Source organism: Xenopus laevis, chromosome 3S, assembly GCF_017654675.1.
Source record: "Xenopus laevis strain J_2021 chromosome 3S, Xenopus_laevis_v10.1, whole genome shotgun sequence".
In the NCBI taxonomy this organism is placed as follows: domain Eukaryota; kingdom Metazoa; phylum Chordata; class Amphibia; order Anura; family Pipidae; genus Xenopus; species Xenopus laevis.
This window is the reverse complement of record NC_054376.1, coordinates 1,657,037-1,684,985: the sequence shown is the minus strand read 5'-3', so window position 1 is coordinate 1,684,985 and position 27,949 is coordinate 1,657,037. Positions and strand designations below refer to the sequence as shown.

The window sequence follows — 27,949 nt, the reverse complement described above, 5'->3', positions numbered from 1 at the left end:
CAGCGACCATTGATTGTACACTGACCAACAGATTTCTCTGCTGCTCTGAACTCTAGTGGCATGTGGGGAATGTGAGCACTTGTACCTTGGACTTTAATCTTACTGTCTCTACTGAGTCGCAACACAGAATGAGGCTAAACTATGGGCAGAGGTTTTGGAGTCACATTCTTATTGGGTGTTTGAATTTCTGTGTCCCTTAAGAGATGGAAAGTAGAGACAGTCACACGAGTACCAGGAAATACACTCCCCTGTGCAAAGGAAATAGAGACAGTCACACGAGTACCAGGAAATACACTCCCCCGTGCAAAGGAAGTAGAGACAGTCACACGAGTACCAGGAAATACACTCCCCCGTGCAAAGGAAGTAGAGACAGTCACACGAGTACCAGGAAATACACTCCCCCTGTACAAAGGAAGTAGAGACAGTCACACGAGTACCAGGAAATACACTCCCCCGTGCAAAGGAAGTAGAGACAGTCAACAAGTACCAGGAAATACACTCCCCTGTGCAAAGGAAATAGAGACAGTCACACGAGTACCAGGAAATACACTCCCCTGTGCAAAGAAAGTAGAGAGTACCAGGAAATACACTCCCCCGTGCAAAGGAAGTAGAGAGTACCAGGAAATACACTCCCCCGTGCAAAGGAAGTAGAGACAGTCACACGAGTACCAGGAAATACACTCCCCCGTGCAAAGGAAGTAGAGACAGTCACACAAGTACCAGGAAATACACTCCCCCGTGCAAAGGAAGTAGAGACAGTCACACAAGTACCAGGAAATACACTCCCCCGTGCAAAGGAAGTAGAGACAGTCACACAAGTACCAGGAAATACACTCCCTCATGCAAAGGAAGTAGAGACAGTCACACGAGTACCAGGAAATACACTCCCCCGTGCAAAGGAAGTAGAGACAGTCAACAAGTACCAGGAAATACACTCCCCTGTGCAAAGGAAATAGAGACAGTCACACGAGTACCAGGAAATACACTCCCCTGTGCAAAGAAAGTAGAGAGTACCAGGAAATACACTCCCCCGTGCAAAGGAAGTAGAGAGTACCAGGAAATACACTCCCCCGTGCAAAGGAAGTAGAGACAGTCACACGAGTACCAGGAAATACACTCCCCCGTGCAAATGAAGTATAGACAGTCACACGAGTACCAGGAAATACACTCCCCCGTGCAAAGGAAGTAGAGACAGTCACAGGAGTACCAGGAAATACACTCCCCATGAAATTAAAGTCAGTCGTGTATAAGGGATTTTTCGCTCAAGCACTAATGGTATATACAGTATAACAGTTTGTATTAAAGTCTATGTAAACTTGTGGGCTGTGCCTCCCTGTTGGGGAAGTGGGTGGTACAGTCCAGCTAGAGGTATGAATGTCAGTGGGAGTAGGGAACTGATTGCAGTGGGGGTAGATTTACACGGAATTCCTGTAATTATTAGCACACAACAAGACAACACAAGAGAGGCTCCTCTGTTTCTACTCGGCGACCTTCCCCACACAGGGGCCACACCAAAGAGCTCTCACCGAGTCATGAGCGACTGTGATCACGTGCGTCTCAGGCCTCGATGTCAGACAGATTCCCAGGGTAAGAGGTGAAAGCGAGGCTTGAATTAGAGGCTTTTCCCCCGCTCCGGGAGGAGTCCGCAGGCAGCCAATCAGGTTGCAGCAGTCGTGGTATGTGGGTGTGAGGGAGGGAGTGTCCGGGAGGCAGCGGGAGCTCGAGCCTGACAGGGACCCGTGAGTAACCGGACACGGACAGGGAGGTAAGTACCGGGGTTACAGGGCGTGTGTCTGTGCAGTTACATTGGGCTTGTGGGACAGAGAAGCTGCACTTTATACAGGGGATTCTCTCTCCTCTCGGGCTGAGGTGAATTGGCCTCTCTAACTCGTCTGTAACATCATTGGTACAAAACCCATTCTTCTTCCTGCTTAACCCCTCCCCCTATGAACTCCTCCTCACCTGTAAACCTGAGACCCAAGTCAGTGGGGTGTTGCTGAACTACAGCTTTAAATGATTACAGGGGGGTGGGGGGGTTAGTCTGGGCGAATACTGGAGGCAATTGGGCTCCCAGAGGCCTCTGTGATTCACTTGAATTGGAAGAGACTGGGCAGCTCTGAGCCCAAAACACTACCACCCTGTGTGCCAAGGGTTAATCTACATGAACAGAGGGTCGGGAGGTCGTAGAATCCTTTAATCCCTGTTCCATAAAAAGTTTTCACTATTAACTCGCAGACCTTGCTGAACTACAACTCCCACTGCCGCAGAACTGCAAGTCCCAGCTGCTCCACTTCATGTAACGTTGGTGTATCCGTCTCGTATCACTATTCTCCTTCCCTGCCTGGGGCGGCTGATGTTGTTCAATGGCTGGTTAGTGGGCTAATTAGTATAATGGCAGGGCTGCGGAATGCTCAGCCACCCAAGTGCAACTTGGCTACGTTTGTCTGTGTGACGGAGCCGCTGGGACAATCCCCACTCCCAGCAACACTGGAAGTTGTGATTCATGTTGAATAGCAACTGCTGATGGGGAGGATTTGGCAGCCGACTCCCCGTGTGTGTGATGCAATCGCCTTGGTATGTAATACACAATGTTCTCTCCGCCTGACCCCACCGTACGTCCGTAATAGTCACCCATCTCCTCCGTGCTGTTATCCAGTCGTAGCTCCGATGGTATTGCCAGTCAAACGGGTGGTCTGTCAGTTAGAAATGGTGCCCAACACTGAGAAAGACCAGTCCGGGAGAGTATAATACCCCATGAAAGGCTTCGAAACATCCAAATGACTGCCTACGGAGTAAAGTTGGACATAGACGTGCAGATTTTAGCCTCGTATCCAACGAACGATCGGACGTCGCAATCTTCCGACCTGACACTAATCAAATAAAGTAGTAAAAGAACAAATCAGACGATGTTTTGAGCAATCGTAATAAAGTTATGTCCGACAGTCACCCACTGCTATCGTCCGATGCAGAGATATTGTCAATGCTGAGATATCATTGTTACCCAACAGAAATCTTCTAACCTGTCCCACTGACTAAACGAACGATCGGCATGGTATTGGAAAATGTCAGGACGGTCCGAAAATCACACAAACCTTCCATTCGTACGACTTTATGGCTGACTTTAAGCTGTTGATTTTTAAAGGGATCCTGTCATCAGAAAACATGTTTTTTTTTTCCAAAATGCATCAGTTAATAGTGCTACTCCAGCAGAATTCTGCACTGAAATCCATTTCTCAAAAGAGCAAACAGATTTTTTTTATATTTAATTTTGAAATCTGACATGGGGCTAGACATTTTGTCAATTTCCCAGCTGCCCCCAGTCATGTGATTTGTGCCTGCACTTTAGGAGAGAAATGCTTTCTGGCAGGCTGCTGTTTCTCCTACTCAATGTAACTGTGTCTCAGTGGTACCTGGATTTTACTATTGAGTGTTGTTCTTAGATCTACCAGGCAGCTGTTATCTTGTGTTAAGGTGGCCATACACGGGCCGATAAAAGCTGCCGACAGACTGTGTTGGCAGCTTATTGGCCCGTGTATGGGGGCCCCCGACGGGCTTCCCCGATCGAGATCTGGCCGAAAGTCGGCCAGATCTCGATCGGATGGGACAGAAAATCCCGTCGGATCGCGGCCGCATCTGTTCGTTGATGCGGTCCCGCGATCCGACTGCCCGTTTGCCGAATGCTAGGATCCGATCGTTGGGCCCTAGGGCCCACGATGGGATCTGCCCGATATTGCCCACCTCAAGGTGGGCATATCGGAGGGAGATCCGCTCGTTTGGCGACATCGCCAAACGAGCGGATCTATCCATGTATGGCCACCTTTAGGGAGCTGCTATCTGGTTACCTTCCCATTGTTCTGTTGTTTGGCTGCTGGGGGGGTGATATCACTCCAACTTGCAGTACAGCAGTAAAGAGTGATTGAAGTTTATCAGAGCACAAGTCACATGACTGGGGGCAGCTGGGAAATTGACAATATGTCTAGCCCCATGTCAGATTTCAAAATTCAATATGAAAAAATCTGTTTGCTCTTTTGAGAAATGGATTTCAGTGCAGAATTCTGCTAGAGCAACACTAGTAACTGATTCATTTTGAAAAAAAATTTTTTCCCATGACTTGGGTGACTCAGTCTGAAGGGGCAGAAATGGGTGTAGTGGCACAGAACATGTCTCTTTCCCTTAAACTGGATTGAGATTATGGTCAAGATTCGGCCATTGTTGGACACGTTCGTACTTTTGCTCTTGAGTCAAGCTAGTGCTGTTTGGTTTGTTTAGGATCATTGTTCTGCTGCATGGCAACTGTCATGGGCAAGTTTAGGGTATATGCAGTGCAGGTGTAACTTTGCCTACACCAAAATTCTACTGACCGGGAGCATGGTGTAGGGACTGCTACCCTTACAGGGACTGACCTTGCTGTCCAATAACAGAATCTTCATCGTGCAATGAAAGGGAAAGTTAATAGCTCTGAGTGTGCCGCTTTGGTTATGTGCCAGAGCCGTGTGCTGCATTTCTGCAGTAGTAACTATTTCAGGGGAGGTCTAGTTGTTCTGTGTAGCCATTCCTTTGCGGAGATGGGATTAAACCAACGTGCATCCCCCCCCCCCCGGGAATTAGTGCAAGTGGCAGATAAAAGTCAACACTGATGGTACTTGTCAGCGATAAACCACAGCTGCCATCTGCCTTATGTGAGTTGTGTTGCTGGGGCAGAGACTGAGTGTGCTGTGTTCTAGGGGGGGGTCTTCAGTTGGCACCCAAGCCCCCTGTGATCTGTGCTTACGCTTGTGCCAATTATTCTCCCAAACATCAGTGTTGCACAATTATTGACATTGAGTCCACCTCTGTCTGAACCGCATATAAGGATATGAGCTCCTATTCGGCACAGGGCGGGGGGGGGGGATAAATAGTAAAATGATCAGCTTTATAATGTGAAATAGCCACGAGGCAATTGCCAGTACAGGAGACGCCTATGGGAACTGACTTGTGTGTTGTTTTGTATAAATCAAGAAGATCATAACACAGTTTCCAAGAGGAACAGAAAGACTCGACCAGCGCCGGGACTTTTGCACTTCTGCCACTGCCTCTTTCTGGACTTTCTATCTGGGTCCCGTCACACAGGTAGAAGCTATGACATGGGTAGAGATTTTGCTGGAATTTTTGGAAGATATCAGTTTCCCACAGTGACCAATACATAGCAGCATCATTTTCCCCTATTCTGCCGCAGTTCGTTGTACTTTGAAGCTATAGTCAAGTCGGTATTGGTTTATCACCTGACCCCTGTATCCCTATTGAGTGATAGGAAGGAGCCGTGTGCATTCCTGAGCTGCTTACTATCACTTTCTTACAGGCTTCAGGTCCTTTAGAAAGCTCCTAAAAATAATATTTTGCTTTCCCTGGTAGCCTGCGGGTAGGTACGGGCTGGGCGTGGAAGCCTCAGAGTTACAGCTGTGAAGCTGCTATATACGCCTGCTGGAGGCAATGCACTCTAATAGCTATCACCCCTACACGTGTCAATATGTCCCCATCATTTGCTGCTCCTCTTGCCTTTCAGGCATTCAATCTATTTTAAACCTCACTCTCAGAAGGCCGACCCCCCTCCAGTCAATGGTCCCTTTTTCGGGTTCAATGATTTCAGCAATCTGCCTTTGTAATGAGAAGTAGGTGCCTGAAAAGCAATGGAGCCAGAGATACAAACATAGGTAAAAGTGAGGAGCAGTGGCTACAGAAACATTTCTGTGGCAGGTTTATAGAATGCAAGCTCTTGTGAGCCAGGCCCTTTTTGATCTCCTGTGTGAATATTCAGCAGCCCATCGACATTAGTTAAAATGTGTTTGAAAGTCGGTGAGGATGCCAGAAATGCCCACGCTGCTTCTTTTGTGCGTCTTTAGGATTAAATCTCCTACAGGCTCTCATGAGCAAGCAGCTTTTATTCAGCCGGTGTCAGCAGATTCCCTTCCCACCGCTCCAGCCCAGCTCTGTGACATGTCCTACTCTTGGAGATGCTGGGCAAATAGTTTGGTTCTGCTGGGCTGCCATAGAATTGTGGGTGGTGTAGCTATAGAACTCTGCCTTGTATGATGAGGTACAGGGGAGCAGGGCCTTTTTGGCTTACATAGGTGGTGAGGTTCAGCAGAAGGGGGAAAAGGTCCTGCAGGGGTCTGAGGTGGCCGAAAGGGCTTATGTTCTCTTGGCCAGCCTCCCCCCGATCTCAGAATCCCTTGTTACATTTCTTGCATTTGCTTTTCTGCTTCGGTTTTCTCAAGCGAAGTCCTGTATTTCTTAATTTGTGGAGGTTCACATATAGTTAACCAGCTTGAGAATTTTCCAGAAGCCTCCAGGATTCTCTGGTCCCCGTACGATGACCTAGAATGTCTCGGTGAGGAGACCTGAGCGAATCCGATTTGAAATAACAAGAAACCTCTTATTGCGGGAGAAACATTTCTGTTTGTCGAAGGACGAGCTGAAAAGAAAAAAATGTTGACCAATGTGCCCCTCTGTGAAAGTGGGTGCCTGCTAGGACATGAGCTTTGGGCAATTTATAGAGCTCAGACTCCAGGGAAGATGGAGTAAGTGACCGTGTGTCCTTCTCATATATCAGCTCTTCGCTCATATTGTTCCTTTTAACCCACAGCCTCTGTTTTCTTCTCCTTGACTCTTGGTATCCCGACTACATCTTTAGATCATCCTGGTTCTATTCAGAGGGACAATAATCTCTTTTACTGTATGCCTGTTGTGATGCCAAGGCAACATATGATCATAGGTCAGCAGTCAAGGTGCTCATACAGGGCCAACGTAATAGAACCAGAGTAATTACCAGCCGAAAAAATCCTATTGACTGCGGAACCATTTGAGATTAATACAGGATTCAATGTGATATGGTTTCATGTGTAAAAGGGAAGTCTCATTACCCCTTTTGGGCCCAAAGGTATATATTTGGTTTCGTTAGCACAGAGTTTGGTTTTCTGGAACTTCTTTCCTTTTTCAGTTTTTCGCTTTTGAACTCTGGGGATGTTTAGCTGTAACAGAGGGTGTGACTGCGTGAAAAACTGTTTCTTCTTGTTGCCAAAACACTGATACAATGGCAGACACTGTTTCTCTGGGAAGATAAGCAGAGAGTGATGCCCAGCTGTCCTTGTTTACTAAGGGTGGGACAGCATGGGCTTGGGATCCAACACAGGGAACAGGTAACTTCCCAGCGCTGGGGCGTGGGGCAATTCCGAGGGGCTGAAACCCCTGACTGGATTTTTTGTAGGGGCGTTGAATCTTTGTATGAAGCACTTTATTTTTTTTTATTTTTTTTTTTTACCCACCGCCCCTTGTCCACATTTCCAACTTCCATAAGAAGATGTTGTGTAGGCCAGTTCCGTGGAGTGTTGCACTCTGTACCCACTTATTCAATTAATGGTTAAAGTATTAAGTACATTCTTGGGATACTTTGCCTTGAAGTGTTTGCAATTTGTCAAAGAGGTCTTAGGGCATGAGAAGTGTCTCCTTCTGCCCCAAACCCCCCCCCCCCCCCGGGCCTTCAAGGCTTATCTAAAACAGCATTTGCATTAAGCTTGGAGCTCACCTTTTTGGGCTCACCTTTTTGGAGCTCCGGTCTGTGGATCAGTTCTGCCATAAATGCTCTGTTTCTGCATTCTTTTAATTTAAAAGAAGGGATAGACACTCTATGCCTGGAATTCCCCGGGGTGTGCCAACTTCTGGCAGCGACAAGATAAAATCTCATTAGAGATGCACCGATTCCATAATCTCTGTATTTTCGCAAATATTTTATCTGAGCATTAATTTTCATATTTTTATTTGAAAGAAATCAAAACCTCTGGTATTTTGCTGCTGCTGATCCTAATTTGCTGCTGCAACCCTGTCCTGGGCTGCTACTGACCTTTGATTTAGCCCTGTGTTGGAGCTGGAGACATTAAAGGTGGCCATAGATGCAAAGATCCGCTCATTTGGCCACATCGCCAAACGAGCGGATCTTTCCCGGATATGCCATTAACAAACATGGATATATCTGGGGTAATTTGATCGAACGATCCGATTACGATGTGCAGAGGGCTCAGACGGGATTGGTCGGGTCAAAATCAAACCTGACCGATCGACCAAACGACCGATCTCCGCCAGGACGAAAGATGTCGGCACACACGATCCGAAAATTGTACGAATCCTCGATTCGTACGATAGGATCTGTGTGTCTATGGCCACCTTTAGGCAGTGATCCCCCAACCAGTGGCTCATGAGCAACATGTTACTCTCCGACCCCTTGGATGTTGCTCCCAATGATCTCAAACCAAGTGCTTCTCTTAGAACTCTGGGCACATTTTAGTTGTATGAAAACAACATGTCCTGCCAAACAGAGCCTCCTGTAGGGTGCCAGTCCACATAGGGGCTACCATTAGCCAATTACAGCCCATATTTGGCACCCCCGGGAACATTTTGCCTGTTTATGTTGCTCTCCAACATTTGAATGTGGCTCACGGATCAAAAAGGTTTGGGACCTCTGTGTTAAGGGATACACAGCCCTATTAGAAAGCCGGTTACTGTCACTTCAAGGTTTTTGACCCCTGCAGTCGTTCTGCTGACTGGCACTAGTGCTTAATGCAGCCCTTTGGCTGCGGGAACTGAATGTATAAAGTTCAGTCAGAATGTAGATGTATTTGCAGTAGGCTACAGTGCGTGGACTTTGGTTTAAAGAGTAGTAAATGGCCGCTCTCTCTCATATCTAATGCCTGCTTTTCCTGGGTAACTGGCTCATCTCACTTTACTGTAAGGATCTGTTATACAGAGGGAAAATGTCTCTGCCTTGTGACTCCATGTGATTTTTACTATTTTTAGAGTAAAATCATGCTGACTTTGTGTATCACTGTGCCCTGTGGCATTGAAACGGCATTGTATGAGCTTCCCATGTACCGTAGGGGACACCAGGGATTTGGGCAGATCTTGCAGCCCTTCATACTCTGTATAAACTTCCCCACCCAGAAGTCTTTGCCTCACTCAGTGGAATGTTACTGAATGCTGATGATAGACGTGCACATTTTAGCCTTGTACCCAAACAAACGTTGGGACGTCACAATTTTCCGACCCACCACTAATCATTCAGATTAAATAAAGTAGTAAAAGAACAAATCAGACTATGTTCTGCCGTGCGACATCGATCGTATGAAAGTTATGTAGAAGTGACAGTCACCCATTGATATTGTCCCATTGATATTATCATTAGCCAAAAGAAATCCTCGAACCTGTCCCATCGACTAAACAACCGATCGCCATGGTACGAAAAATGTCTGGACACACCCCTTCGATTCGTACGACTTTTATCTTTGCGTCTGTGGTCTTTAGGGCCAAAGCTCAGTACCTCGGTTAATTACTGCCTTTCTCTAATTGCAGACGCTTTCCATGTGCTGAATTACAAGGCTACGTTTCATCATTCTGGAGGATACCCTCCCCCCCCTTCATAAAAAAATGGTAACTCCTAAGGAAGGATTCTTCCCCCTCTGAGTTAATCTGAGCCAACAGCCCCTCCACCTGTAAATTGGGAGGGTATTGGAGGCACTATAAAAATTAATCGTCTGCACAAGGCAACCTGGACTCTTACTATGTGTCTGCTCTAAGCAATGTGTTTCTACCCTGCCCGCAGCGCTGCTGTATAATATCCCATATCTTTGCTGTTTAGGGGCAAAGTGAGGGGCCTCCTGCACAATTAATAACACCTTTGTGCAATTTAATTGTACTCTTAAAGGGGAAGGAAACCCTCCACCCCCCTCCCGTTTGTTCCCCACCCTCCCTCCTGGCCTACCGGTCCCGCTGGGCAAATGCCCCTAACTTGTTACTTACCCTTCTGCGCAGGAGGATCATTTTGCCGGTATGATCTACTGCGCATGCGCGTGACTTGCCGCATGTGCAGCAGATCCGTACCAGCGAAATGATCCTCCTGCGCATGCGCCAAAACGCCGTTCACAGCAGGAAGAAGATCGCGTGGAAGAAGATGTCGTCTGTGAACTCCCTGGACTGGACCTGCGCAGAAGGGTAAGTAACACGTTAGGGGCATTTGCCCAGTGGGACGGGTAGGCCAGGGGGGAGGAGGGAGGGTGGGCAACAAACGGGAGGGGGAGTGGGGGGTTTGCGCCGACTAGGTTTCCTTCCCCTTTAAGCTCCCCATAGACGCAACGATTCTTCTTGCCGAACTACTGATTTTAGGGAAGCCCGACCAATCCTTCAAAATTATCGTGCGGTTAGTGGGATTCGAACGATAGTACATCTTACGATTTTTCTGCCGACATCTGTCAGGAAATTGATCGGCCAGGTCAAAAAATCGTTGTCGGTCCCCATGCAATGTATCTATGTTTGCAGGGTCAATCAGCTCCCCTTTGTTTTCCTGGCAAATTGGTCTTTTTAGTTGATGGTAAATTCGTACGATCGTTCCGAGAAGATCGTGGTCTCACGATCAGGATCTGATCTTCTAAAAATCTCAACATCTATGGCCAGCTTTATTTTAAAAGCCCTTCCTTAGAGGCAAACCTGTATGAAAACTGCACGGCAATGGGCACTCGGGCTCTTGTTTCTTTACAATGTTTATTGTTTCCGTCTAACAATTTTGGATCATGGAGTGATTTATGAGTTTACAATGGAACGTGTAAGTGGGGGGTCCAGCCCTTCAGCTGGTTTTGGTGTGGCCGGATATAAACGGCAGACATAATTTATATATACAGTAACCGCCTTGTGAATGAACTTCCTGGTTTGAGACTATGTTGCAATGGAATAGTTTACACTCGGCAAAGAAGATCAGGGAGAACTTCACACTAGGGGTTCCACCTTTTTTTAGAAGGGTTTTTACCAACTCAAATGTGAGTGGCCAGTTGAGGTGGGGAATTGGCCGGCTGGAGTTCGCTTTGTGGGTTAGAGGGAGTTGTTATGGGGTCGAGCATTGGAAAGTGACTCTACAGACTTGGGGTACAGCGTGTGACCTCTAGGTACCACTAATAACATAGGGAAAGGAAGGGTTGAAGTGGATGGGCCAGGCGTGTGTGTGTAACTCAACAACTGTGTAACAGTAACAAGTGCTGTGTTTGTTGGGCTGAGCGGAACAAAGGTTTTTATTGTCCCTTTAAGACAAACCATGACTTGTACTGAGTGAATTGCGCCTGAGGCCCGGAGGCTCCAGAACCTTCTACAGAGTGGATCACGGAGCGGGGAATTGTGAAACTTGGGGAGGGGGATAAAGGTGCCTTCAAACCATTGATCGCTGGTGTAGCAGATGCACCCCCCTCCCCCAGCCGCTTCTTTTGGCTGCAGCTTCTCTCACTTCGGCCTATTTTGATGGGAAGAAGAATTCTCATTTCCGTACAAATTACCTTTGGAGATTTGAGGTCACCTCTCTGCTCAGGGGTTGGAAAGGCAGGATTTTGATAAAGAAATAGAACGGCAGGCTGTGTTTTAATATCATTTTAGGCTTGAATTTTCCCATGATTTTTGGGTTAGGAAAAATTCAACTGAACTCTTTCTTGCTCTCTACTTCTTTGTGCATCTCTGGTTCCAAGACGGGGAATCTTTGGGAGCAGTGGAGAGGTCTACTTTCCAAACGTACCCAACCCCTATCCCCCAATAGCTGGACTTATTCCAACCCACCTTAATGGGGGGCTCTGTAAGGGACACTGATGGTAGGATCCGTGTTTTGGAGCTTTGAGCATGACATTTCCCTATAGTGGGGGGGGGGTCAGCATCTCCAGCTTTGATGTCTGCTCATTGTTCAACCAACTAGGGAACCAGTCCTCCCAGCACGTCCGGAGGAGCAGAGTTTGAATGATACAGGTAACCTTTGATGTTGGGTTGATCTTTCTATTTTTTAACCCCCCCATTCAATAAACATCACGGTGTTTGTTGCCTGTTGTCGGGACACTGCTTAGCCCCCTAGTACCAATCACTTTGCCCCAACAGGAGACAAATCCCCTGGATCCCACAGGTTCCTATGTATTGAGCTTTTGGGTCAGATGTTATTTGCTGCTGGCACTGCCTGACGCACATTCACGTGGTGTGTATGAAAATCTGGTGACTCCTCTCAGCGCTCACTCACAATGGGCCGACACAATGTTCCCAAACAGTCATTTTGCTAAATTGCCAGTTCCCAGGTACAAACCGGATTAGAGAAAAAACTTACATATTCCTTTCAGTAAACATGTGCCCCATTATCTGCACCATAAATGCTCTGCACACTATCTGTCTGTATATTTAATTCAAATTCCAAAAGGAATGTTCTGGGCACACAATAAGCTATACCCTCATACTGTACTGTCTAGCGGAATCATAATGGGCACCTCCTTCTCCATAGTGTAATAAATACAAATATACAGAGAAGGAACATACTCAACTTCGCTTCTCTATAGCGGCACACAATCATCCTATCTACCTCCTCATACGTTATCTGTCTCTAACGTATGATCAGCGCTGCCTCGTCCACTAACTCTATAAACATCCAAACAATTATACAGTATGAGATGAGAATTTCTGTGCACACCTAACACCTCTCACCCTCATACATTGTATCTTCGTCCTTAAAGCGAACCAATATGCAACCTCCCTCCCATATGTATAAATTACAAATCTTAGAGAAAGGAAATTTCCTGGCTAGCCACACCAATTCAACTATACCCTTCATTTGTTTACACGAGCTACAGCGCGCAACAATCAATATGCACCTTCCTCCCATATGCTAACAATACAAATAATACAGTATGACTTCGTTATTCTGGCACCACAATAAGCCTATACCCATCGATACTTACTTCTAAGGGAATCAAATTATAAGGCACCTCCCTCCCCATATGTTAAAATACAAAATATACAGAGAAGGATTTATTACTGGCACACCAATAACTATACCCTCATACTGTACTGTCTAAGAATCCCAATGCACCTCACCTCCCATATCGTATAAATACAAATACAGAGAAGAATGTTCTGGCCACCACAATAAGCTAATACCCAGCATACCCCTTACGTTCTAAGAAGCACACTCCTATATGTATAAATACAAATTATACAGAGAAGAATTTCTGGAGCACACAATAAAGCTTCTTATCATCTCCTACCTCTTTTTATATACACCCTCCAATATGCACCTCCTGCCATAGTATAAATACATATCTCATCAAACAGAATTCTCGGCAACAAGCCAAAGTCTCCACTACAATACTACTATTGTACGTCTAAGACATCTAAATCACCTCCTACCTTTCCCACTATGCTAACAAATATCAAATATACAGTTAGACGCTTCTGCGGCCACACTCAATAGCCTCTTTCATACCTCCTTACTTACATACTGATACTGTTAAGAGCGAATACATATATTTTTGCACCTCCTTCCTCTCCCTATATATAATATACAATACTTACAGAAAGGAATCTTCTGTTGTATGTCTATAATATGATATCACTTATACCCTCATACTGTCCTCTTGCACTGCATCTATAGCGAATCTCTACATGATGAGCACCTCCTCCCAATTCATGACTCATCTAAATCTACTTGCACTCAGACGCACCACATCATTCCTACCTGAGGTTTCAATAACTATACCCTATACTGTACTGTCTTAAGGGAATCAATATGCACCTCTCTTCTCAGTTGTACACTCCATTATCATTTCAAACTTATTTTGTTCTCCATGCGCTAAGTCCATCAACTGGTCGATTATATCTTACTTTGCTATCGCCTCGCCCCATCACCCTGCTAATTATTCAAATAAGCTATACCTTTCATACTTACTGTCTAAGGGAATCATATGACCTCCTCATATATAAATACAAATATTACAGAGAAGAATGTTCTGGGCACACAATAAGCTATACCCTAATACTTACTGTCTAAGGAATCAATACGCACCTCCTCCTCCCATATTATATAATTATCAAAATAACTCCATGAGAAGCAATTTTTCGGCAGCACACATATAATCCATTATACCTCTATCTGTTACTGTCTCTATAGTTCCTAATCAACTTATATTAATCACTACCTCCTCCTACCTATTGTATAAATACAAATTCTACAGAAGAAGAATGCTTACCGCCGAATACTATCGTCATTACTCGATATATATGCGGATATCAAATATTGCACCTTTCCTCCTCCCATTATGTTATAAAATACTAAATATACAAGAAGTAATGTTCTGGCACCACAATAATCCGTTTCCATACAGAGAAGTAGACTAACTTTCAAGTTGTATTGATCCCTTTTTAATATCTTTCATTTTAAACTACACAACTTTATGCGAGTGTCTAGTATTCCTTTAGTTCCGGACTTCGATATGCACTCGATTTTTTTTTTACTGAATAGAATTACTTTACTTACGACTATCCGTAGTTTAATCGGTCATTATATAGATATCATCTCCATCCCCACAATCTCACAAAACTTTAAGATACAGATTAGGTCACCTTCTTCTCTGTTTATGCGCACTATATCTACTTCCGCGATATATCACTATGACAGCTGAGCCTCCTCTACTCATGTAATGAAACTAAAAATCCACCTCCGAGAAGGACCCTATGCAATTTTCTTGGGGTGCCCACTAGACCCACCACCCCACCGAGTATAAAGCCACACAGACATCCAGCAATAAAACCGTCAACCCCTATCGACCCCGTTACACTGTTCTCCACTAGCCTATCAGCTTGTGGGGTCCTCAGTCTTTTCAAGTTCCATGGCGATCGCCTCCCTCTTCAGACTGTGTAAGTTTTAAACCAGAGTGGAGAGAGACCGCATACGCCTCTATCATATATTTAACGTCACCTCGCTCAGGACACACACGTATCTCCATCTAGATCTCGTGTTACTTGAATCTTAACAGTGCAATCTTCATAAAACTTCTGATGCGCTATGACTTTATGCTCGGGCCCAAACTTTAGTGTGCTTTTCATGTGAGCCGCTCCAATTCCTATCCGAGGCTTCGGATTCATTCATCGCTAGTCGCTCAGTGCAGACGTGATCGTGTCTGGTCCGGGTTCCGTAGCTACCTCGAAACGCGTGCACGCCTCATAAGATGAAAATAACCACCAAGTACACTAATACTTCTCTTCCCCCCTATCCCTGATCTTCGTTACATCGCCAGCCCCCACTCAAATGGTGCACTTCCAGCCATTATCTAACTACCTGTATACATCCGAAGGAGCGTGCGCTGTCTCTGTTGATAGCTCTTAACACGATGTCTATCATTGTTCTCATCTACACATAAAATAGTCCGACGTAATAACTTAAACTCACTAACAATTCATAGACGTATCGCTATATCTGTATTATACCTTATATATCGATATCACTTATAACTACTAACATACTCCTTGCTTCAAATTATATACTATATATTACTATCCATGTTATAATTATCATATATTTATCATTATAGTATATATATACTATATTCATCCTACATAATATTATTTACCGTTGTCCCTATATATAATATCTGTGGCCAGTTTATTTGGAAGTGCAATTTTTTCGGAATGTTGAAAAGCCGCCATTATGTCTGTACGGCGAAGCTTGCCAAGCGCTCAGGGTGCTTCTGGGAGAGGAACTTATGATTTTAATCATACTCTCACATTCAATGGGAATAAAGTCCTTGCTGCTGGCTATTGCACATTCACATGTGTTGTTCCATAGCCACAGTCATCTAAATGATTGAAGATTCCGGACTAGTGGAATCTGATAGTAAGTAGCCCTAAAGTGCAGCCTCCTATGTCAGCCATTATTATTATTATTATATTAGATTGTCGATCTTTATCAAATTAGCGCTTCGCATTCTCTGTGATTTTATCCATACGAAATAAATGAAGTCATATCCACTGATTACAGTCTCAAAACGTCCACATAGCTGATAGTTATATATAATATATCCATAACCCTGACTAAATCCAGTTTAATAGCAAAATATGAATTCCCTTCTTATCTCCCCTTTAACTATTTGTGAACTATTTGTGAACCCAGTTTGCAGTGATTGTGGGTGCACGGGGCAAGCCTTGAAAGGTTGTTTTTTTTTTGTGTGTGTTTTTTAAATTATGTCTATAAAAGGTAAGCATTCAGTTCTATCTTTGGGGCGGAGTAGATAGTCTTTCGCTATACCTCACATTTATCAGCTAATTGCTCATCTATTTTTCCGTCCACTCCCTGCTGATTGGTTCATGATCCGCTCACTTCTGTCACTACGGAGCTCGTCACGACTGCTTGGCATTATGAGAGCGCTCATTATTTTTTAGACTTCCCAGCGAGACACTTACACACGCTCGCTATCTCGCTATCGCTCATGTCGAAGGAATATATTGTGGCCCCCCCCCGACTCAGCTAGCAGCCCTAAGCGACCTTCATAACTTTCTTACCTCTACGTCGACAATTTAATCCTTCATCCACTGATTGCTCGGTTGACCAAGGCGCTGGCCTAACCCTGAGTTATTGCCCCATGCAGTCGTCAACGATTAACAGTCCAATATGATTTTCTAGCTGAGACATAGGACCCGCTCGGTCTCGTGGTGGCAGAGACCTGAGCAGAATTGGCATAAGGACCCCCCAAGTGATGATCTAAACTGGGCACAGCTGACCAGCTCCGGATCGACGCGTCAATGATTCCATCATGCTGCCATGACGTCGACCCCATCTTTAAAATCAACAATCTGCTATCTCTAAATAAGCCTCTTCTACGTATGTCGTGATATGTCTGCTGTCTTTGCCAGGACAGTGACCCCCGAGCCAACAAAGCATTAGCCCACTATGGCTTCCAAATAGTGCTTGCTCTCATCTATCAATTAGTCACAAATTGTTACAAATGCAGCCCTTAGTATAAAGTGTGTGTATTTCACCCTGTTCCATAATTAACCCTTCCTGCATGTTCGTATCCGGGTCTCCTTGCCTGAACCTGGCCAACCGATCACCCTAGCCGCCAATATCACCTTTACTATTTAAACAGCGACCCGTCAGTTGTTAAACATGCTTATTGTTGCGTTGACATGAGAGTCCTGTAGTTTCCGCTTGCACGCTGAGGCTCATGTGCATTTGAGTCTGACACCTCCTCTCAACTATCCATCACCATTTTCTGACAGTTACTCCGGCAGGTTCTTGCCTTCTTCTTGCTTCTTCTTTAATTACTATTCCCACCTTCTTTTAGCGTATCAGACCCTCTAACAAGCAATTCTACTTACCCTTCTCTTACTACAATTCCAGCCTTCATACTGTACACGTTCATCGGGGACAATTTTAATAAAGGACCCTACCAAGTGCGCTCACCAAGAAACTTATTCTATTTTTAGCTTTTATTTATGATTCATAGATCATCTTATAGTTCGGCACCGTTTGTAGACATCATCCTTCCTCTCATGCAAGCTGTGAACCTCCTCCATACATATAACGAACTGAGAGAGAATCGATAATTTTCTCCGTCTACATGATCTGCGGCAAATTTCGTTCTCTCTGTACTCCGTCTTTAATCTTTTATGTCCCCAGAACATTCCATTCTCTGTAATTTGTATTTATATCCAATATGGGGAGGAGAACCCTCTTTCTTCATATTTCATAACTTCACAGTATGAGGATATAGATTATCTGTGTGCCCCAGAACATTCCTTCTCGTATATTTGATATACTATGGGAGAGAGTGCCCATATTTGATTCCCTTAGACATACAGTATGGCAGTATAAAGCTATTGTGATCCCCAGAACATTCCTTCTCTGTATATTTTGTATTATACAATAATGGGAGACTGTAGTGTCTCGATATGTATCGCTAGTACGTGTTATATGTTCTAGTTGATAGTGATCAATATCGTCTTATAACTAATCTTATCTAGAATTATTATTTGTTACCTTCTATAACCATTCATTTAACTTTCGGACCACTAATCAGGCTCCTATGTGCCATCAATCTGATTTACCTCTCTTATAGACGTACACAGATACACTTATAGCTATTATTTTCGTTGTGCCAATAACATCCCCTTCATCTCCTATATATTACCTCTAATAACATATGCGAGTGAGGAATCCCATATTATTCCCTAATAGTACAGTATGAGGTTATAGGCTTATGTGTGCCCAACATTCCTTCTCTGTTATATTTATTTAACAGTGGAGGAGCATGGTATATTATCCCTTAGACAGTACAGTATGAGGTATAGCTTATTGTTGCCCAAACATTCCTTCTCTGTATATTTGTATTTATACATATGGGAGGAGGTACCATATTGATTCCCTTAGACAGTACAGTATGAGGGTATAGCTTAGTGTGTGCCCAGAACATGCCTGTATTTATATAGTCAGGTGGACACAATACCCCTCCAGCTTATCCAGCAGAGGTCACTAATTAGACTGCATGCTCTTTGGGACAGCAGGTCCTTTCTCAGGGCCAGTGAGAGTTCTGCTAGTGAGCCCGGGAGCGGTATTTCATCATTAGTGACCCATGTTTTTCTTGCAGGTTCTGAGCCAATCATAGGAGGGAGCAACAAGGTAATTAACCCATTCCGGCCCTCTTGCTCCGTAGGATCATGTCGGGAACATATGATGATTCCGTCGGGGTCGAAGTCTCCAGCGACAGCTTTTGGGAGGTAACGGCAGTTTTATTTCTGTTTATTCTTCTGATTTGGGCTTTTAAAACACGCCAGGGCCCCCGCACACACTTATTGGTGTTGAGGCCGGGGGTCTGTGGACATTCCATGCAGCAGATTATTGGGGGGCTTCTGTTATTTGTGGAGACCCGGGGGCTGCCTGCTGGTGTTGCTACAGAAGAGCTGAACGTTCCCGCGAGCCTCCTGTTTGTATTGTCCTACCGGGAAGATCCGGGGGATCTGGCAATTGTGTAGGAAACATGTTGGTGAGTCAGAAGCTGCCGGGATAGAGGATTCCTCACCCACGGGAAGTGCCGGGCCTTTCACATTCGGGTCGCAGCCAATTAGGGGGTCAGTGTGACAATTCATAAACTTGCTGCTGACCCTCCCACCCCCGAGTCTGGGGGCAAAGAGAGGGGTAACAAAGGCAAGAGAGTGAGAAAACGGCCCTTGATATTGGGGGGGCACTTGTACAAAATGGGGAGAATCACAGAGGAGAGGGGCTTTATCCTGATTGGGTGGGAGCGATGGGAATGTTTTGTTTCCTGGTGAGGGGGTTCTGTGCATGGAACGGGGGATATAGGGACAGAGTATTATATGGGGGAGACCTGGGTAATGAGGGGCAGCTCCAGTGCTTCATTCTGCAGTTCATACAAAGTCTCGAGATCCAAGAAGTGACATAATATCCATCACATGGACCCCAAGGAAGACCAACTGCAACATCATCTAGATCTCTTGTATGTGGCATCGGCCATTGCTGCTTTTCACAATATTCCCCTGAATGCTCCTTTGTGATGAGACTGGGGGTTAGAGGGTTGTGTACATCTATATTGTGGCTGGCTGCATCTCCCGGCCAATCAGAGAGAAGCATTAATGTAGGTCACAGTGTGACACTCGCTTCTTTCCTTTAGAGGTCCCGGGGGGGCACTTATTTGCTTATTAACACTTGACTCACACACACTTACACTCACACTCACTTACACTCACACTCACTTACACATTTCACTCGGCTTTATATCCAATCAGAGACTAAAGCATTGTGCATAATTTAACCACTTTTTCCGCTTTAAATGAAAAGCAAATACTTCACGTCTTGCCCTTGATGACACTGTGAGTGTGTAGCTTTAAGGGGCAGGAATGTGTTGTTGTGTAGAAGGGATCACTGTGTAACACGTGTGTAGAGAAGGAGTAGGAGTCTGTGGCGGTGCCAATAACACATGAGATTACATTGCACATCCATAACCCCAGACTGGTTGAACCGGATCTCTCTGTTTGTCTGTCACTTACCTGCCGTGTTATAGAACTGACTGTACTTCTTGCTAAGGCTCATCCATCGTATTATAGCTTTGCAGTTTGGCCCATTAACTGCAGTCTGGTTGCTAGGCTAACTCACCAGGGCAACCAGGCTGTCGGAAAGAGAGCAGGCCTGATCTCTTCATTTATGGCTAATTGTTTTAATAAATACGATAGGACTAGGTAGCCACAGTTCCTCCAGTGCTTATCTGATAAGGATTGTGCCCCCTGCAGGTGGGAAACTACAAGCGCACGGTGAAACGGATCGACGACGGCCACAGGCTCTGCAATGACCTGATGAACTGTATTCACGAGCGGGCGAGGATCGAGAAAGTCTATGCCCAGCAGCTCACAGAGTGGGCAAAGAGGTGGAAACAGCTGGTGGAGAGGGGTAAGAGTCACACGGGCTCTGCGCTTACTCCGCAGTTACTCTGCAGTTACTCAAGACATGGGGCAGAGCTGGTGCCGTGGGGTAATGGGGAGCCGGGCACTGCCCCAGGGAAATCTCTCCTATTCCATTATCTCTGTGTCTTCTGTCTATATATATATATATCTATAGATAACGCAGAGATCTTTACTTAAGCACTGGATTATCCACAAATAAACCACAAGATTCCCTGTAAGTTCCCCTTGAGCTCTTACTGCTCCATGTCACAATCCACTCCAATAACCTCTCCTGCTTGACTTTCACTAACAATATATACCCAACCTGATTAAAGGAATTCCTAAATTGAATTAATTGTGGGGGCATAGCCCAGATCATTCCGTCCTTCGTTACAGTATGAGGGTATAGCTTATTGTGTGCCCACAGCATTCCTGTATTTATATACATATATATATATAATTACTTATTTCCTTGTGTAATTAAAGTGCAATTGAAAGATCTGCTCTGTGATAGGTCCCCAGTATGGAACTGTGGAGAAGGCCTGGCACAACTTAATGACAGAGGCCGAAAAAGTGAGCGAACTGCATCTCGAGGTGAAAAATGCATTAATGAACGAAGACTTTGAGAAGATCAAGAATTGGCAGAAAGAAGCCTTCCACAAGCAAATGATGGGCGGCTTTAAGGAGACCAAAGAAGCCGATGATGGCTTCAGAAAAGCCCAAAAGCCATGGGCAAAAAAGCTAAAGGAGGTAATTTTGCAGGGTCACCATGGTGGAACCAATGTGGAAGTTTATAGGGACTCGCAGGGCCTCTTGTGTAATAGTCAAACTTTATCGGCACAGCTAGAAGTCTTCCTGTGGAGGCACGTTCTACAATTAATCAGAAGAACATCCGAGGGCCACTTCCCTTCTGTCATGGACATTAGAAGAACATTATGGTGGACGTTAAGAGGAACATCACCGGCTTCTATTATAGACATTTACACCAATGCAATAAGGAACCCTAGTGATCTAGAATTCGTTGTTATGGGTGTTGACTAGAACATTTTAGGGCCACCTAGAATTTTTTCTGTCATGGGCATTTAGAAGAATGTTCTGTTACAGGTTTTATTACAGAATTATTTTGTTATGGACAGAGAGATGTTATAGAAGTCGTTCTTCCAGGGGCATGAGGAGCCACAACTACCCCAGTGGGGCAACGAGTAGTCTGCTGAGCTCCTGTATAAGTTCCACACAAGATGTTGGAATATACATGGACTGACCAATTTAAGTCTCTTTCTGTAGGTGGAAACTGCCAAGAAGTCTTATCACGCCGCCTGCAAAGAGGAGAAACTGGCGACGTCTCGGGAAACCAACAGCAAAGCCGATCCGGCCATGAACCCAGAACAGCTGAAGAAGCTTCAGGACAAGGTGGAAAAGAGCAAGCAGGACTCTCAAAAGGTAGGCCTCCCTCTGCCTAGCTACGAATTGCAATGGGCAAGGACCTAGAACTTTCTCTGCCCAACCTTGGTTTGCAGTGTGCAAGTCCTAGAACATCATTGTCCAACCTGCAGTCCTCCAGGCCTCCATGGACTATGTCATACATGGAGACCACTTTTATCTGTTGTCTAAACAAGCCGTCGCCCATCTGTATCCCACCCCAGGCATTATAATGAGCCTCAGTGGCTCTTGGGTTATCCTGTAAACAAACTGTAGTAATAAATCTGTTGGCTGGTTCCAAAAAGCATCAGGTGATTCTCATCCTGGTTTCTTCATCCCCTTCAGACCAAAGAGAAGTACGAGAAGTCCCTGAAGGACCTGGACGGCACAACACCGCAGTACATGGAGAATATGGAGCAGGTGTTTGAGCAATGCCAACAGTTTGAGGATAAACGTCTGAGCTTCTTCCGGGAGGTGCTGCTTGAGGTGGAGAAGCACCTTGATCTGTCCAACGTAGAGAGGTACCAGAGTTCTTATGGCCCTGATGTTACTGTATTGTGCCAGTTCCCTAGAGAAGAGTCTTACTGGGATCTCTGTGTCTCTCCCTCTCTCTCTCTGATCAGCTATGCCAGTATCTACAGAGAGTTGGAGTACGCCATCAAGTCTGCCGATGCTATGGAGGATCTCAAATGGTTCAGAAACAACCACGGTCCAGGGATGTCTATGAACTGGCCCCAGTTTGAGGTAAGAATAGAGGAGGCTCTTAATAACGATAAGGCCGGATATCTCTGTAGCTGCTGGAGAAGTGGGTACATGGGTAGCGGCTATGTGATCGCTTGTCTGTTAGCCTCACCGTTGCCCCTTGACTGACTGCAGGACTTCTATTTGGGACCAGATCCTGCAGGGAGGGGTTAATATGGGCCGTTGTCTCTTGGAATGTTTCCCATTAGGTGGAGCACGTGTGGAGCAGGAGTTCTACCTACAGCCGCATCATTGAAGCATTCATTGGCCGGCATGTCTACCCCAGTGTGTGTGGCAAGGCTACTGCTCTGCTCCTCACTAACACGTGGACTATATCAATATATATATATATACCCCCTATTGTACAATATAAGGATATCACAAGTCACTGAGGAGTTCCATGACCATATAAAAACAGGAGGCTGAAGGCCGAGGTGACTTCTAATGTCCTCATACTTTCCAAAAGGGGCTACGTTATTTATTAGTGAATCATGGGACAAAAATGACATCACTTAGTTCTGTTTATAACCGATGACATCACTAAGAGCCATTTATAGTGATATAATTTACAGGATATTCATGGCTCTAGTGTATTCTATATATAATTACACTCACAAAAGAAAGTTACAGTTGGTGATTAAATTCCCTGCCCGGGGCCCGGCATTATCTCCTGGTGCATTATGGGTGATGAGGGGCTGATGTCATTGGCTGATGCTTCTGTGCATTATAATTAACATCTGCCCTTTCTATCCCCCCATGCTCTCATTGACTCAAGGATGAAGTAAGTGGCTGTCAGCTCTTGTCACCTATAGCGGGGGGGGGGGTATACGACACAAGATGGATGATGCTTTAAAAATAGAATTCAAATCCTGATTATTGAAGTCCGACCTCTGACAATGAACATCTAGTCCAGAGGGAAGCCATTTTTACTTCCCCTTTAAGAGGTGTTGTGATAAATGGCAGATACTGAAATGAAGATTTTTAGTATAAAAATGACTATATTGGGGGGCCCATAAATTAAAGGATTTTGGGTTTTTTTAAGCACCGAGCAAAGTGGTTACTGCTGCCCTCTAGTAGAGCAATGTAGAGCTGCAGTGACTCTCACCCTCTATTTGATCCTCGCCTCTCACTCACTCTCATCTCTCTCTCTTTCACTCTCTTGCACACTCACTTTCTCTCTCACATTCACTTTCTCACACTCTTTCACTCTCACTTTCTCACACACACTTTCTCTCACACTCTTTCACTCTCTTGCGCACTCACTCTCTCGCACACTCTTTCACTCTCTCACACTCTTTTACTCTCTTGCACACTCACTTTCTCTCTCACACTCACTCTCTCACACTCACTTTCTCTCACTCTCTTGCACACTCTCTTGCACACTCACTTTCTCTCTCACACTCACTCTCTCACGCTCTTTCACTATCCCTCACACTCTTTCACTTTCTCTCACACTGACTTTCTCTCACACTCTTTCACTCTCACTCTTATCTCTCTCTCTTTCACTCTCTTGCACACTTTCACTCTCTTTCTCTCTCTCTCACACACTCTCTCACTCTTTCTCTCTCTCACTCTGTAGGACTGGTCTGCTGATCTGAACCGCACCCTCAGCAGGAGAGAGAAGAAGAAGCCGACGGACGGTGTGACCCTGACTGGAATCAGCCAATCAGGCGAGCAGTCTTCCATACAGAACCAGCACAGCAGGTAAGTGCCGGGGGGTCGGTGCCTTGTTCTGTTGCAGGAGACTGACTGGGCTTAATACTGACACTCGTGTCATTCCCCTCACTTATTGGCAACAAACAGGCTCAGTGTAACCAGCTGTTATGACTCGTGAATACCTGTAATACAGGGGGTGGGGGAAGGGTTACAGGTGCCCAGGGCTGGTGAAAACGGGGTGTTCTAATATCATTTTTGAATTTTTCTTAGGACTGATGTTACTGCTTCTCTCTTTCCCTCCCCTCCCCCATAGCCACCTTAGCGTCCAATCAGCGCAATCGACTAACAATCCCTTTGAAGACGAAGAAGAGACCGGCAGTATCAATGAGACAGAGAACAAAAAAATTGAAAAGTTGGTGATCCGAATTTCTCCCTTCCCTTTTATTTCCTCCTCTTCTTTATTGTGTGCGTCAGAAACTCCTCCTTCCCTGTAAACACAGGACAATGGGAAGCTCTGCCTCAAGTCTTTGCACTAACTGGTTTCTTTATCCTTCGCTTCTGCTGCTGGGAATGGAACTAACCTTTGTCTCTGCATGTGATAACCTGTACCCCATTGCTAAATAAAGTGGGAGCTCTGCAGCCCAGATTGTGCGTTAACAACTTGGCAGCTGACCGGGAGCAACATGAGATCTGTAACCCTTTCACTCCCAGTCTTTCTCTTTGGTTACATAGTTACCCTTACATGATTTTATCTGTTCTAGAAACGTCGCTGTCACTTTAAGGGGAACTCGTTATCGGAATCTCTTCTCTGCTGCCTCAATAACATCTCCATTAACTTGTGACTTTGTATCAGCGCTAAAGCCCCGCCCCCTGCACAAGGGACCTCCCCCAATTCTGTTTCTCATTCTCTTTGTCCAGTGTCGGCAGCTACGAGAAAACGCACCCCGCGGAGTGGTCCGACGACGAATCCAACAATCCCTTCAACCCTAGCGACACCAACGGCGATAACAACCCCTTCGATGAAGATGCGCTGACGACTCTGGAAGTGCGAGTGAGAGCCCTGTACGACTACGACGGACAAGAACTGGACGAGCTGAGCTTTAAAGCAGGTAACTCCATTACTACTGATGTGCCATAAAGCATCACACAACTGCTGTCTGAAGCAAGTCACACGAGTACCAGGAAATACAGTCCCCCGTGCAAAGGAAGTAGAGGCAGTCACATGAGTACCAGGAAATACACTCCCCCGTGCAAAGGAAGTAGAGACAGTCACACGAGTACCAGGAAATACACTCCCCTGTGCAAAGGAAGTAGAGACAGTCACACGAGTACCAGGAAATACACTCCCCGTGCAAAGGAAGTAGAGACAGTCACACGAGTACCAGGAAATACACTCCCCTCGTGCAAAGGAAGTAGAGACAGTCACACGAGTACCAGGAAATACACTCCCCCGTGCAAAGGAAGTAGAGACAATCACACGAGTACCAGGAAATACACTCCCCCGTGCAAAGGAAGTAGAGACAGTCACACGAGTACCAGGAAATACACTCCCCCGTGCAAAGGAAGTAGAGACAATCATACGAGTACCAGGAAATACACTCCCCCGTGCAAAGGAAGTAGAGACAGTCACACGAGTACCAGGAATACACTCCCCCGTGCAAAGGAAGTAGAGGACAGGTCACACGAGTACCAGGAAATACACTCCCCCCCGTGCAAAGGAAGTAGAGACAGTCCACATGAGTACCAGGAATACACTCCCCCGTGCAAAGGAAGTAGAGACAGTCACACGAAGTACCAGGAAATACACTCCCCCGTGCAAAGGAAGTAGAGACAGTCACATGAGTACAGGAAATACACTCCCCCGTGCAAAGGAAGTAGAGACAGTCACACGAGTTACCAGGAAATATACACTCCCCCGTGCAGAGGAAGTAGAGACAGTCACACGAGTACCAGGAATACACTTCCCCCGTGCAAAGGAAGTAGAGACAAGTCACACGAGTACCAGGAATACACTCCCCCGTGCAAAGGAAGTAGAGACATCAGCCACCCGAGTACAGGAAATACACTCCCCCGTGCAAAGGAAGTAGAGACAGTCACACGAGGTACCAGGAAATAACACTCCCCCGTGCAAAAGGAAGTAGAGACAGTCACACGAGTACCGCAGGAAATACACTCCCCCGTGCAAGAGGAAGTAGAGACAGTCACACGAGTACCCAGGAAATACACCCCCCCCGTGCAAAGGAAGTAGAGACAGTCACACGAGTACCAGGAAATACACTCCCCCAGTGCAGAGGAAGTAGAGACAGTCACACGAGTACCAGGAAATACACTCCCCCGTGCAAAGGAAGTAGAGACAGTCACACGAGTACCAGGAAATACACTCCCCCGTGCAAAGGAAGTAGAGACAGTCACACGAGTACCAGGAAATACACCCCCCCGTGCAAAGGAAGTAGAGACAGTCACACGAGTACCAGGAAATACACCCCCCCGTGCAAAGGAAGTAGAGACAGTCACACGAGTACCAGGAAATACACTCCCCCGTGCAGAGGAAGTAGAGACAGTCACACGAGTACCAGGAAATACACTCCCCGCCAGGAAATACATAAGTATATTGAAGTTACTAATAGAAGGTTGAGGACATGAGTAGATTTGCAGACAGTAGGGGAAGTACTAACACTGCTAATTGTACAATTAATATTAAAGCTCCCACCCCATGTGATTATGAGAAGTATATTGAGTGTGAGTGAAGAGTGTTGTTGAGTAGGATGTAGAGTATAAATGTAGAAACAAAAGCTGTGGCGCAGGTAATAAACGTCAATATTTGCTGCTTCTCGTCTTCTAAACCAGAGTAACGACATAACAGTGATAATGGGGGCGTGTCTGTGAATGACATGTGACTTGTTCCCTCCCGTTGCTTTAGCGGCCCAGTCGTATAATTTTTCATTGTAGCTCTAGTGTTCCCTTTATTCCTATTATTAAAGGGGAAGTGCAGCTAAAACAATTTGGGTAATTTGAGTAATGCTTATTAACCCCTCCTCATCCGTTTCTTGTGTCATCGCTCTGCTCTGATTGGTTACTTGTTGCTTCTTGCAGGGGAGGAGCTGACGAAGATAGAAGACGAGGATGAACAGGGTTGGTGCAAAGGGCGCCTGGAGGGGGGCCAAGTGGGTTTATACCCCGCAAACTACGTGGAGTCCGTGCAGTGACCGGAGCAACTGTACCCCCCCCCCACCCTGCACCCCCTGTGTAACCTGTAATGTATTCACTGGCGAGAGACAATACAGTATGTGTCTGTGTATATATATATAACAGTGTAAGGGAATGAGGCCGACACTAGGACTACAGTAGCAACATCTTCACTGACTCCTCCCCCTCCTGTATTGTGTTTAACCCCTGCAGGGCCAACATGTCTGTGCAACACTGGTTATTAACTGCGCAGCCTCCGTTCCTTCCCCACGCAATTTATTTTTTATATATAATATAATAGAACTATTTTTAGTTAATGTCCCCCCTCCCCTCGTTACTGTCGGAAGGGCGGGTCACCGCCTGGCGCCGACCCTGTATCCACGGAAACCGTTTCTTTTAAGTGACCTTCCGTAAGGTGAATATCTCTATTTTTTTAAGCGCTGCCGTTACTTGTTCTGATTTGTTTTCCTCTTTTTTTCGTTTTTATCAGATTTACGTCTTATTTAAAGGTGAAGCCGAGATGAGGTTTTTTTTTTGTTGAGTCTTTGCCTTTATGGGTTAACAGAAATGTGTAAATGATGAGCTTGTGTCTGGGCTTCCATTGGCTGCCCCCGGCTCTCCTGATGATGATGATGATGTATTTAATAAACACTGGTCTGTTACGCAGTCACGTGGCAGAACTAAATGCCGA

General features: G+C 45.6%; 1 protein-coding gene across 5 annotated transcripts; it reads left to right on the top strand.

Annotated features, from left to right (window-relative positions):
• The first annotated feature begins 1,612 nt into the window (after window positions 1–1,612).
• pacsin2.S (protein kinase C and casein kinase substrate in neurons 2 S homeolog) lies at window positions 1,613–27,949 on the top strand. Of its 5 annotated transcripts, none has more exons than XM_041587522.1 (12): window positions 1,613–1,765; window positions 18,450–18,579; window positions 20,107–20,263; window positions 20,771–21,006; window positions 21,541–21,696; window positions 22,021–22,196; window positions 22,299–22,419; window positions 23,192–23,197; window positions 23,996–24,120; window positions 24,386–24,484; window positions 24,991–25,181; window positions 27,166–27,949. In XM_041587522.1, exons 2-12 carry the CDS (start codon window positions 18,520–18,522, stop codon window positions 27,276–27,278), a joined length of 1,440 nt encoding a protein of 479 aa, XP_041443456.1. In that variant the 5' UTR covers window positions 1,613–1,765; window positions 18,450–18,519; the 3' UTR covers window positions 27,279–27,949.